The sequence below is a fragment of the Psittacula echo genome (assembly GCF_963264785.1).
Source record: "Psittacula echo genome assembly, chromosome: 7".
Classification (NCBI taxonomy): domain Eukaryota; kingdom Metazoa; phylum Chordata; class Aves; order Psittaciformes; family Psittacidae; genus Psittacula; species Psittacula echo.
In genome coordinates, this window is record NC_137740.1 from 53556966 (window position 1) to 53571199 (window position 14234).

General features: G+C 35.7%; 1 protein-coding gene across 2 annotated transcripts in view; it reads right to left on the bottom strand.

Annotated features, from left to right (window-relative positions):
* Window positions 1-14234, bottom strand: part of VAV3 (vav guanine nucleotide exchange factor 3) — a 165295-nt gene that overhangs the window by 120318 nt on the left and 30743 nt on the right. For both annotated transcript variants that reach the window (XM_080622914.1, XM_080622913.1), the window contains exon 2: window positions 12414-12530. In XM_080622914.1, the coding sequence (XP_080479040.1) occupies window positions 12414-12530 (117 nt within the window). The remainder of the gene's footprint in view (window positions 1-12413; window positions 12531-14234) is intronic.

The window sequence follows — 14234 nt, forward strand, 5'->3', positions numbered from 1 at the left end:
TTCACAACAAGCAGATTTTTCACTTAAGAAATTAGCCCACCAAGTGAACCAACATAGATCGATTGTAAGGTTTGAGACACACTGACAGACAGATTCTTCACTACCAGCTGAGCAGCTTTGACACAACAGTACCAAGTCACAACACTTTGCTGAGAATGTGGACCTTGCTTTAACATTTCACTTAACATTATGAAACAAATCTGTAGCAGAATTCCCCTGCATACCCAGACCTTTGCATTGTAAACGTGCAAGGCCATGCAAGTTACTTTGATACCATACCAACAGGAATGACCAATTTCACTGTCTGAGCAAACTGCTTTCAACATGCACACAAGTAGCAGAACAAGATCTAGTATTAGTAACTTCACTTGAGTAGCTTCATCTACTAGCTACTACCTATTAATGAATATATTTGTCATTATATCGGGGGACTGAAAAAGTTATTAAAATAATCTCATGACTTAGCACAGAAAACTGCTCAACTTCTACACGAGTGTACATTATTTTTACTTTGCAAAAGAATACTTCTTCTCAAATGCTTGTGAAAACAGCTGCCTCTAAGCCAGCACCTGGATTCATCGTCACTTCCCACTTCTGGGAAACTGCTTTTTAAATAATATCTTGGATTTTCTTTGTCAACAGAGTAATGTAATAAAGCATCTTTCGTGCCTCCCAGAAAAATATATCTAAGGAGAAAAAAAGCTTATGCTCACTAACTCTTATTCACTCTCCTAAATAGGACACATCTTTTCTCTTAGCCATAACTAGGAACATCCAGACTACCTTTCCAGTTGGCTTACCTCCACATACTCCATCTACTTCAGCAGTATGAGTTGAAGACCTGCTTTTTAGTATCAGACTGTGTATTAGGCACAGGTGTCCAAATTAAACAACAAACCAATGCACCATTTTCCAAATTAACTTCTACACAAATGGGTGAATATCATTAGCTTAAGCATTCTGGCTTGTCCTAACCCCAGCAAACTAGGCAGAGATTTGAAATCATACTAGACCTGAACAGTAACACACTTAACCTTGATCACAGAGTAGTTATCCAATAAATGCCCCCTACTTCTGAGTTTGGACCATGGGGAGAGACATGGTCTGCTACCTAGTATGATTACTGCTTTGTTAATGTTGCCTTTATAAGTAGCACCTACTGTTCAAGAGACTATTCAAGGCACAGGTGGTCTACTCATTTCCACAAGGGAAAGACATGAGGAAATATCTGAAAGCTCTACAATGTGAATAGATATGTTCTCATATACTCCCCATTTAACTCCACATACAGCATCAGCATGCTTAGTGCTGCCGAACTGATGGTTAATCTAATTCATAAATACAAAGACAAGATTTAAAATCAGTCTGGTTGTGGATCCTACAGATTCCAAAATTATGCCACCCACATGCAGGTGGCAAATCTCCATTAAAAAAAAAAAAAAAATGTAAATGTGAATTAGTCTGTAAAAGTTCAAAATCAAAGTACATGTTACACTTAACTTCCCAGTATTTGATCTCTTTCGCTGCATTTTGGATGATACTATCCAATACTTGCTAGACATAGGAAAATTACTTTGCCTTTCCCATGTTCTGAAAGAAATAATTCATATTCCATTTTATTTAATTTTATAAGGAAAATGAAAACATAGAGTGAGACAATTTTGTGATTTTTATTTATTGAGAATTAGATGCTTGGTGTAGAATCCACTTTTTCAAATCACAAATTACATCCTGAAGTGTGTTAATAGTATTACATAAATAAAAAATATTTATCCAGTTTAAACTAACCTTGTAAACCAGGAAAAACTTGTTCATTTTCTAATTAAGGTGCAATCATGTTTTAAAGAAACATCTTTTTGTCACAAATCGTGCAATTGAGAAACACCATCTTATCATGCAGTCTATATCCAGCCCCCAAGTTCACATACACAAAAATGTAGACCTCACCACTTTGAAACTGGTATGATGACATTTCTAATCCGATCATTTCCCACAGATCACACAGACTATGTCCATCTACTATGCAGTGTACCCAGGTAGTCCAAACTTTATTTTTAGCTAGCTGAAAAACTCTAAGGTAGGCCCTCACCCACCCCAAATAAAAACACATTGAAACTCAGTCTCAAAATAAACCCAGAACAGCATCACTCAATGTTTAGTATACCAGATTAAGCTGTAAGAGAGGCCACCATATACACAAATGCTTAAATCTCAAAAGACGTGTGTATACATATATATTGTACTTTTTAAATAAACCAGCAGTAACCAAGAGATAAGATAAAATAAGAAATCACAACAGACAAGTAAATATCTTAAACACAAAAGAAAGTGATCTCAATAGAAACATGCATAGCTATTCCTGGCTGGCCATTTGTTTCAAATAGTTCTGAAATTTCCTATTTCATCACTTATCCTAGTGAGGGAAACATTTAAAAGAAAACTTACAAGTTAAAAATAAAACTTGAGAAACTTGGTCTCACCCCCCCATTCCACTGCTTTTGAAAGGACAGCTTTTGAACACAAGGATACATCTTATGAGATCCTCACATCACATACAAGCTACAGTCTTTTATCAGGATTTTGACAGTGATAATATTTAGAAAACAAGTGGAGCCCACTGTTTGGACAGTGGCTGCCACAAACTTGCCATTGTTTCCTTTCCTAATTCCATGTTTTAGTTTGCAAATCTTCTGTGAAGTGCTGAGTGATGTCACCTCCTAGTCACCTCCCCAAGCCCAGACACAATTCCCAAGGTATATTCAAGTACACCAGCCAGAGGGCAATATAGCTACTTCTATGCCTTGTAACACTCAGGAAGATTATTCTATTTTTACCTAGAACTGGGGGAGGAAAAAGCTACATAATGTACTACTGAGTCACTCTGGAATCAACAGCATCTCTGCTTGACACGTTAAACTACACTGAGTGTTGGACAACAGCATACCCCAGTGAAGGCTGAATGGGAAATTATGGAAAACTCCCCATCAGTGACCCACATTCAATTTTTGGCTCTATGTTCCTTCACATGCACAGGCAGTAAATTGTCCTAACAGTCGTTCATATACTTTGGTAGAAAAATGGGTTATATTGTGCACTGAATTACTCAGCTAGCATCACCTAGCCACTGCAAGGAAACACATCTGCTTGCACAATGTCATTGACATTTTTTGCTGAAATCAAGTTCTTCTTTAGAAACACTTGAAACATTTCAGCATTTTAAATATATTTAATTCTCCCAAAATACATTTCCTGAGAATTAGGCCTCAATTGGTTTTCTTAAGCAATTCCACCAAGTATCCCTTAGATATTCACATATCAAAATGGTTTTCAGTTGAAGACATGTTCAGACTTATACGCAACTCTGATTGGGTAATTCTATTTTGTTTAGCTTGAAATTTGCATATAAACATACTCTGAATATCACCTTCCAAAAATTCAAAAAGCATACTTCTGTCAGTTTCTTTAGCACCACCCTGTGTTATGCAGAGTACCAACACTGTTACTTCATATCTAAAGCTCTTTACAGGCAGTTTTCAACTGTAATTTGAACTGATTTACTTGCAGAGCTTTAGCAGTAACTCAAGTATGTAATTTAATTTCACTTTTGTTAATCATTTTATTTGACAATACTTTTAATTTCTTCCATAATACTATTTTCTGTAGAGCAACTGTCATTATTTATAATTGGTTTCAAAGAGGTTCCCAAGATTCATCATTACACTGAATATTTTAGTTATAGAATCATTATTTTGGAACTTAAATCCTCAATTTTTAACTACCTACAATTACCTACAAATACCTACAATTTTCACCTTTGAAATCTTATGAAGCCATGAAAACACAAACAATCCATTTAATAAAACTTTTCCAAATAAATCTCATCTCATGCTTCACAGTTAAAAACATGTAAGGTCCAATACCTAAGATATAGCATTTCTGCTGTAACATTTTTTGACCAAAAGAAAAAGCTATCTCCCTCAATAGCTTAGTTTTTCAATAGAAAGATGCATTAATTTTCCCAGCAAGATAGTCTTGATGACTTCAATCACCTACAAACGACAGAAGCTTTTCACATTTACAAGTTAACTATTCTGGAATACACTCTTTTGATTTGTTTCCTCATTATGAAACTATTTAAGTATCCATCCTTTTCAAAGGCAGGCAGTAGCTGTGCACGTGAAATTAACACCACAACAACTGGGTCAGAAAGAAAAATAAGAGGACACAATTGTTCATTATCAAATACCTCTCCAGCCCTGTTACCAACAGCTTAAGTAAAATCGCTCCAACACATTTTGTAAACATTTCTCATTAATTCATACCTATTTCCTTTTCAGGAAATACTCAAACGTTGTTTCCTGCTGCAAGCCATTCACTTAGGGTTTCACTTTCTATTGAAATTGGACAGAAAAAACAGTGAATGAGATTACAACCAACCTCACTACCAGAGCATTCTTCAGGCGAACAAACCCTGAATTTTTAATGCTTACAAAGAAATAAGCAGCAACTTTCAACTGCCTTTGAAAATACATTATTACTTGGGACTTTTCACTCAAGTACACTTCTGCTTCAGACAGAACTGCCAACTACGAACAGCTGCCAGGTGGTAACCCACTTGCCTGCACAAAGACAGGGACTCTACAGACTAAGCAGAAAAATCACAGTCCTGCTTTCCACCAGCATACTAACAGCCCCTGGGTTTGACCCTACCACACACCCCACCAGTCATTAGCAGCTAGTCTTGGAGAATGTTTAGACATGCTTAACTAACTCTTCACCGGAAATCCCAAGACTGCATGTAAGACAGTTTAAGCCACTATCTCCCTAGCTTGAAATTTGTACCTCTTGGATATAGTTCAAAATCTCTTTGGTGCATGTTTAGCACAGAACGCCCTTCAATAATATTTTAAGCTAAATATTTATATTTTTATATATAATGTATATATATATATATATATAAAAAAAATATATAGGCTAGGAGGCATCTTACAGTGAAAGAAAAATTTAGCTATTTCAAATAATTCCAAGAAAAAATACGAGCGATAAACCAAACTTGGTAATTACAATTTCTGTAACTTTATTATATTGGAACAGAGCAAAGAAAGTCACTGAATTATTTTAAAACTAGCAAGATAATGTCTCAAGTTAATCAAACTCCTATTGTCATTAGGTGAGTAAAAATCGTAAAGCATTTCATTCTACAACTGTGCCCTACTTCAGTCTATGAGTTGAATATTTAATTTGCGCAATTGATGATGAAAATAGAAGTGCACTGGTCCAAAAATCAAGGACCAAACATTTATAATTTCTGTGGGAAAAAAAAAAAAAAACCAATCTTGCAACTTAATGAGATGTGAAATGCAAGCAGAATTTGCAACAGGCTTTTTAGGCTGATGTCAAGCCTGTTTCATGTAACAACTGGAAGTATGAGAATGACCAACAGATCCAGGTAACTGCCGCAGCCATGTTCTATTGGTTTCTTACATTGTGATATAATGCCTAGGTCATTTGAATCTCAATTGAGATTCAAAATCTCTGTTCCAAAGCAGACAGAGAAGAACAAGCAGAGAACCCAGGCAGTAAGCAGGAGATCTAGGTCAAAGTGGCAGAAGGATTCTCTTAGAAATTATTGCAAGCATGAGAGAGCATAGAACAGGTTATATAAATTATACTTCATTTTCTTTTCCTGCTTCTTCCAGCTATCTGTGGGACTTACAGAAAACTATCATGGTTTTCCTCTTTGGAAGCCTCCAGGCTTTTCAAAAGAGGGAAAGAAAAAAATGCAAACAAATTCAGTATCATAGAAAAAAAGATACACACAAAATTCTTCAAAGTTCATATGGACTTCACCTGCAAGTCACTCATTTATTGCCTTCTGGTTTTATTTATAGTTTATATTTGTGTTACCTTGACCAATATTTATAAATTCAGGAAGTTTTGTGTTTCATTGTCAGCTTCACAGTCAGCTTTTGGTTACTAAATGCTTGTATGGCAAGTACTACAGGGAATTAATTCCTTGTTTAAAAATAAAGTTTAAAACACATCTGTAAACAAATGCCTGAGAAGACAGAAGTCTTAAGCTCTGTTAAACCTACTCAAGCTGCCACTGTCTTCCTCCAAAACTGCTTCCACCTTAAGGAGAAATGGATTTTACCAGAATTCAATGCTACAAGTTCAGTGTCACCAGGATGCATGAATCAGATACATCTACCATAGGCAAGGTCATCCTAACAACAGAGAAATATGCTCCAAAACTCAGTTTTATTCTCTCAGATGAGCAGTTTCTCATTAATCTTCAATTTCCAACTTTGGTCACATTTGCCAAAAAAGCTGAACAGAAGAGTACATTGTGTAAGGATCAAAAGTCTGCTGCTACTTACAAAACATTCCGAGCACTCCCTGGATGAGAATTTTTCATTAATGATCAAATACTTGAGGTATGTTCAACAGTTTGTGATATGGTCAAAAATTATGATTATCACTAGTTTCCATTACATGGAAGCAAATATTGTAACTTGAAACATTATGACAAACCTCTAAGAAATTCGTGAAGATTCATTTTGAAAGACTAGAGAGGTGACAGTCTGAAAGTATGCTGTCATAAGAATATTCAAGACCAAATCCTGAAATATTCAGGCCTAAGTACATAAGCTCGTATAGAAGCTACAAGTTCATGCTAACTGTTTTTATTTCATTACTTGTTATATATGATAGTTATATGCCTCAGAATTTGTACAAACTCTTTGTGATTATCACTGTAACAAATTATTACAGATAAGTGCATTAAATTTGTCTAGTGCTTGTAATGGTTTTCACTGTCACACAATGTCATTCTGTAAACTTTCAAAGACTTTTCAGAAAGGTGGTTAAGAGCTACACCATTTTTCATTCCACTTGCTCACCCACTTCATCACTTTGCCCAAATCTATGATTTATGTTCTTTGAGGCTGGAAGACATTATTTGTTACGATTTAAGGGAGGCTGTTAGGGAGGCTACTGAGTGTTTAACCTTTATGTAACTCCACACAGATAGAAATCATACCTAACAATTAAATTCTTCCATATATGCCAAGCATTTCAGCAGTCTTGGAACAGCCTAGGGTTTTGTGTTTTCTTGTTCATTTTTTTCCCAATGCTCACTTTTTTCCAAAGCATTCCCACAGAAAAGGAAGCTGGAACCTGTCTGTATCTTCCGTGTTTTCATTCTCCTACATTCACAAGTACACCTTGAAAGAGTTCCAGTAACATTCATCCCAAACCAGTCCATCTGAGTGACACACATGAAAACATTAAAATGCTACTCCTAAAAGCAACTGTACAGCTAAGTTTCTTGAGCAAATCACTAAGCTCTTTCCACCACTAAAAAAGCTGAGAAAATGAAGATAGAGCTCTGTTTATAATTAAAGCTTGGTTTTTACCTGTTCATTTCTCTTTCTTCATTTTAATTTTCTTTAAACAAAATATGGTATAACATCTCGGCATGTCCCCCGATGTTCTACAGTTTTCATACGACTTTGTTAGTGAAAGTGCTCATATTTTGCTCTATTACCTCAATCATTAAATTCACTAAATAAAACATGTAACAACTGAGGTTAATCTCAACTGCTTCAGTTTTACTGAATATTTCCTAAGCATTTTTCCTTCTCACTCTTTCCTCAATGGTCTATATTTTTTTATAATAACTGTTGTTCTTTGTTGTGTTGATTTTGGTGTGTGTAACTCATGCAACATCTGCCTGATCTTCCTGGAATCTGTTAAACCGAAGGGAATACTAACACACCAGGATCTTCATTTTCAGCAGGAATTTCTGCTGCATCACAGCCTGGATTTCCTTTACACTAAGAGAGTGACTAAAATGATCAACAAACTGCATGACCTTAGTATGCGCATTCAATATTTTCACAGCAGTTTCTTGCTTTTACATAAAGTAGCCTTTTAAGTGCAACTGGATAGTTAGCTACATTAGACATTATGGTATATGCTTTTAAACAGTTACATGTTTGTTTGATTGGTAGTAGTTGATATTTGATCATCCCTCGTATCTCACACACACGCACACACCCTTTTATAATCAAGATTGAATACTGTTATATTATTTCTAGACATCTATTGCAAGATCTCTACTAGGAGAGTTTATGGCTGTGTTTATGTTAGATCAGTTATGTCAAAAAAAAAAAAACAACACTGTGTTCAGTTATATGTTGCTTAGAATATTTAAAAGCAGAGCACACAAAGTTCTTTTGCTGACAATATCTGGACACTATTTTTCCCCATGAGACCTCAAACACAGCTCTGAGGCCAGGGGGCGTCTATTTACATCAACATGCGCTAGAATAATCCTGAGATTCCCATTTCTGCAACACATTAGTTGCAAACTTCCTTCAGAGAACAGGGATAGCAACAATTTGTTGCAGCATACCAAACAGCAAAGGCTGCTGTTGAGGACTGTGCAGGGCTCAGAGAGCTGAAAGAACAAGTATCAACATTACTTGTTGTTTCTGGCACACAGGTAGAAAGGAAGAACCTGACAATCCTATGGTAGTGAAAAATGACTCTCCAGCATGGAATTCATAATGAAAACACTGTCTGGCACCCCATGGGCGTGGGAGGGCATTTCATGCTCTGTTAGGAACTTAATGCAGCAATAATGAAATTTACTGATAGAAAGGTGACTGAGAACGGGTGAATACTGTAGAACCCCAGGAAAAACAAGTTTTATGTCATTTTAGAAGTACGATTTAAGAATCCTTCTATTTCTGTATAATGCAGACCCTCTTTTTTTAAGCACAGACAGTCTAAAAATAAGAAAGTCATTGCTGTTACACATGAAACAGAAGAAAACCCTCATCTTGTAACAGCTGATATCAATATTTATACAGAATATAGACATTAAAAACATACTCATGAGGTTAGCTGCTTTCCTGTTTCTTTACATATTCTCTATTTACATGTTGCCTCTTCAGCTTCATGCCTGATTCCTATCCCCACCACATACAACCTTCTTTTTCCTCTGATCACATAAAGATCAAAGAGTCTCTGCATAGTGGAGCACAAAGTTCAAGTCACATTTTCATACATTATGTCAAAGCAACCGAAAACAGCTCATTTAGCCCTAGCTATTAAATGTAAGTTTCACCATTACAGCAAACATTTTGTAATCAGTATTTCACAAGGTGTCAAAAGTCTTAAAATTATACAGGCAGCATACAGCCGCTACTTCTACGAGGCACAGGGGTTTGCTGCTATTTTCTTTGGTGTTAAAAAATATCAGAACATGACAGTTTCCATCACCAGGTCTCTCATATCATTTTTCCTGCCAATCTTATCTCCTTGAAGGCTCATTTTTCTTTTACAGTTGACATATTTCTCCTGTTCCCTCCATTAGCATACTTAAAAGTCATTGAAATTGTTCTATTAAGCAGAATACTCCATCATACGATGACAAATTCAGTAATCATTTCTTCATAAATTCAACTGAAGCATTTAAAAGTACCAAATACATAAGGCTTATAGAGTCATTTTAGTTACAGTTTATTTACATCTCACCACTAATGAGTAGTTGCCAACTTCTGACATCTCAAGACAACTTTCAGTACACTCAAATGTATTAGAGGCTGTAGATATTACACATGCTCATTCCATCACCTATTCGGTCAACAATTGGAAAACAGAGCATTTCTAAACCTTATTATGCTTTTTGTTTGTGCCTGTAATCAATTTAAGATCATTCATATTTTCTGCATATTTAAGGAATGGAATTCACAGAACTCTTAGAAACAGCAGAATGACTTGGTTGCAGTAGCAGGAAAAACCTTCAGCACCTGTTTTTTGGCCTTTTGCATATAAATGATTTCAATTCAAGAACGCTGTAGATTCAGGACTACATTAAGGTTGTTATTCTTAGAAAAAAAAAAACGGGGGGGGGAGTTTACAAGCAAATAGCAACTTGAAAAATACAAGCCTTTTCTCACTGCTGGCACTAGCAAGCAGAATTTCCAAAGTACATTATCAGATATGCAACTTACAACCCATGCCACTTTACAGATATACAAACAATATACTTAAAACTACAGAAATAACTCAAAGGGCTGACCATACATTTTAATCAAGTTGTAATTTCCCCCTCTACTATCTTAATGCCCTCAAGTTAGTCAACTGCTTTAGAAAGCTGACTATTAATTTGCAGAGGCTAGTAAAATATACAGATCAGCCTATCTAAATACAGTATATTGCCACCTCCACTTCTGTGGCAAGCTTCCACATAAGCACACAACGGAAACAGCTGAACAGCAGAGCATTACGCATCTAAAACCATGCCCAACGCAGCTACTGCAATGATTGCACGGGCTTGTTCAATTTAACCACCTCCACCTCTGCACAAGCAGATGTTACTATGCACATAGTTAGCTGCATTAAAGAAGCCCACACACAAAAAATTCAAATTTGTCACTGCATTTTTACTTGGTAGCTTTCCAAGAAAGGTGACAAAGGCCACTAAAGTGTCCAAGACTAGAGAAACTTTTGCTTACAAGCACTATCACCATTGTTAGCACTGAAATACCATCACCAGGAGTAATTAGTATATTCCCGCTATACTGTGACAAGAAACATGGTCAAAAAAATAAAATCTCTGCATTCAACTTTACTATGGAAGAGAAAAAATAATACTAATATCATGAATGGAAGATGCTTGGGTTTTTCAAAGCCAATAATTCCACTTACATGAAATTGTGTTCTAAAATAAATTTTGTTAAAATGACAATTAAAGAGTGCCAGAAACAATTGTTGGGTTAAATTCTTTAACTCTGAACTTGCTTACGGGGTATTCAATGGTGTTGCAATAATGATTAGCACTGCAAAATACTTCAAAACTAAACTGTGTTAAACAAGCTGGTTATGTTTATGTGGCACAGAATTTGAAACTCGCAGCAACTAACTAGAAGATACAATTGTTAAAATATTTTATGCATTAGGATAGGTATCAAAGACTTGAAGCAAGCATTAAGATACGTGACTTTACTAAAGTCGCATACCTTAAGATACATGATTAAATAAGAGACACCATAAATAAAACATTTCTACTACCAAAAAAGTCAAAACCAACAATTTTAATTCCTCTGATATTTGCACAAAACAAAATCTCATTTTTTAATAAGCAAGACGCTACATCTGCAAAAATGATCACATTTTTAACAAAAGCTTTATCTTAAGTGTAATTTATAAGGACAAATTATGTTCTGCATGACTACAGAACAAGTGGATTTAATTGTCAAATTATATACACAAAAGGACTTAAAACCAGACAAAAGGTTCAGAAAAATAATTAGACATTTTGGTTAACAGTAATCACTAAACCATTCCGAATAGTCATACTGCAGCCCTGATTCATGCTCCCACTCTTACATCATCTTTACCTCTATGTCTACTTATAAAAACAGCAGCACATAAAAATTTGATAGTAAAATTATGATCTCTTTCAAAAAGCAATAATGCTTGAAATACACTAAATTGGAATAAGTAAATATTTTTGGTGCTACTTCAGGTAATTTTTAGACCTCTCCTGTGAAATTAGGGCAATGATATCCTATGACTCAAAAGCAGAAACCAAAGCAGAACTGAACAATGCTGGCAATGACAGATCAAACAGGTATGTAGGAGGTTGTGAACAATGAACTGGAAAAAGCTTTTACATGCAGAGTAACTAATCATAGACTTACAGAATATATCTCAGACTGTGTAAATTAGGGTAGTCACATTAACCCACCATAGCTATGTCTGAGCTTTACAGCGGGTTAGAAAAACCACCAGATTTTAAACCTAACTGCCAAAAAAAGAAAACTTACAAGGGCTAAATTTACATAGGTGAATTCTGAGCACTTGAGACTATGCAAACATGTTCTGTACCACGTGTCTACATTGTGTAGGCCCAGTACTCCGGATTCCACACTATTTATGTTAAAAATTATTCCACTAGACAGCACTTGCCCATCTTCACACGTTTCACATATCTTTAACTCAGCATGTTTCAATCAGGGTTGGGTTGTTTTGTTTTTTGGGTTTTTTTTTTTTTTTGGGGGGGAGAGGGGTTGGGTTTTGGGGGGATTTTTTTTGGTTGGTTGGTTGGTTTGGGGGCATTTTCTAGGGGGGTTGTTTTGGTTTTTATTTCATGCTTTTCACACCTTCAAAGCTTTCCTACCAGGGATATTTCTTTGCCCTTAATTAGCCTCTCTAATGTAACTCTAATTCTTCTGCTGTCTTAATTCTTCCACACTGCTTTCTTACTAGTGAATACACATCCATTAATCTCAACTTCTTAACTTCTACACCACATCTACTATGAATGTGTTCTGTACTCAAGCACTCAAGCTGCAGAGCACAGGCATTACTCAGGATATAATTAAAAGGATCCTTACCTTCCCAAAATCTCTCACATCAAACAAATCAAATGCTTCAAAAAGTTCACTTTTCTTCATGCCAAATATTTCACAACACGCCGAAAGAAAAGTCCTTATATTCTTCAAGCAAAGAAACTACGGGAAAGAAAACAGAAATACTGAGCATCAAGTATCAACTAGCAACATGTATGCTCCCCTTTGGTAACAAATATTCACTGATACAAAGTATCAAATGTCATTAGCAACTTGTATACATGCTTATATATATATCATATATATCTTATATATATCATATGCTATGATCTTCCACAAGTTCTAATTCAGCCATAAAAGTTACCTTCAGATTCAAAAGCATTAACCAAATTCTGAGAAGACACTTTGTGAAAAGAAACTATTTTCTCTCTTTTGACATAAACAGTGAGAAAGGAGGTTATCGGGAAGTTATGGCTGCCCCATCCCTGGCAGTGTTAAAGGCCAGGTTGGATGGGGCTTGAAGCAAGCTGTTTCAGTAAAGGTATCCCTGCCCATGGCAGGGGGGTTGGAATTAGATGAGCTTTGAGGTCCCTTCCAACCCAGATCATTCTATGATTCTATGATAAATGACAACATGCTACTAGATACAAATTATTCTAAATACAGACTTAGTTTTCAGGTCTCTACAGACAGCATAGAACAAAACTAATAAATTTTAAATAACATTATATAAATAAATATTAAGGTGAGAAAGTTATTCTTCATACATCAAACTCTTAACATAAAAGTCTAGACTGAATGTTTCATGAACACACATGCACTATTTTAACATGCTAAAGACATTATGAATACATATTCTCCATCTGGAGCACAAGAGCAGATGAAATATGCAATCAAGAAATCATTTACAACTTCTCTAGTGGAGGCTGAAGATTGCCAAGCCACCTTGCTTTCTGTACTTAATCAAAGTACAGAGGTTGAGTAACCTTCCCTTGAATGTATCCACATAAACCAATTATCATCCAAGTCTTGAAAAGCACAAAGCTTCTGCCACAGTGCTCTCCTTATAAGACTTAATGCATTTTCCTGTGCATATTTATTAAAAAAAAAAATACATAAAAAAATATAGACCTTACAAGTACAAAAGACAATATCTATTAATAGCACTGCAATAACTAGAGGCATAGCTAAAAGGTGTAATACCCACTCTGGATAATGATTAGCACTGTAGGGTACTAGTACCTTATGAAGACACTAGCTCCATAAAGGTGCTGTTCAGCAGTCTTACAGCCCACTATGCAGTACAGCACAAAAGCAAACATGATGTTTAGAAGCAATAAATTACCCGGCACTGTGATTTGAGCATGCGCTTTGAAAGTACTGATACAGCAATTCAATATTAAAACTGAGTTCCTAGACTTCCGCCTCTTATAGCAGATTTATAAGAATGAGGATCATTTACATTAGGACAGATCACAGAATTGCTATATGGTCCAATTTAATGTTGTTTATAAAAGCAGTATACTGACCAAATGTCACAGACATACCTTTCGTGAGCACCAAGTAATAAATACTCAGACTGCTCAGATGTAATATGTCACTGCTTTGTCTTCAACATGAGACATCAAAATATCAATTCAACAGGGAGCCCTACTTCCTGTCTTACATAGAACTAACCAGCCAGACACAAAAAAGACAGAGCACCTGACAGATCCGATTTAGAGAAAGGTTGCACATGTGAAGCTCAGATTCAACAAGAGAAGCTTCAAGAGTAGGCAACTCTAGTAGACAGTTGTTGACATCAAGAAAACAGCCAACAGACTCATCACAGAGCATCACAAATGCAATCTCTGTACAAGCTGTAGC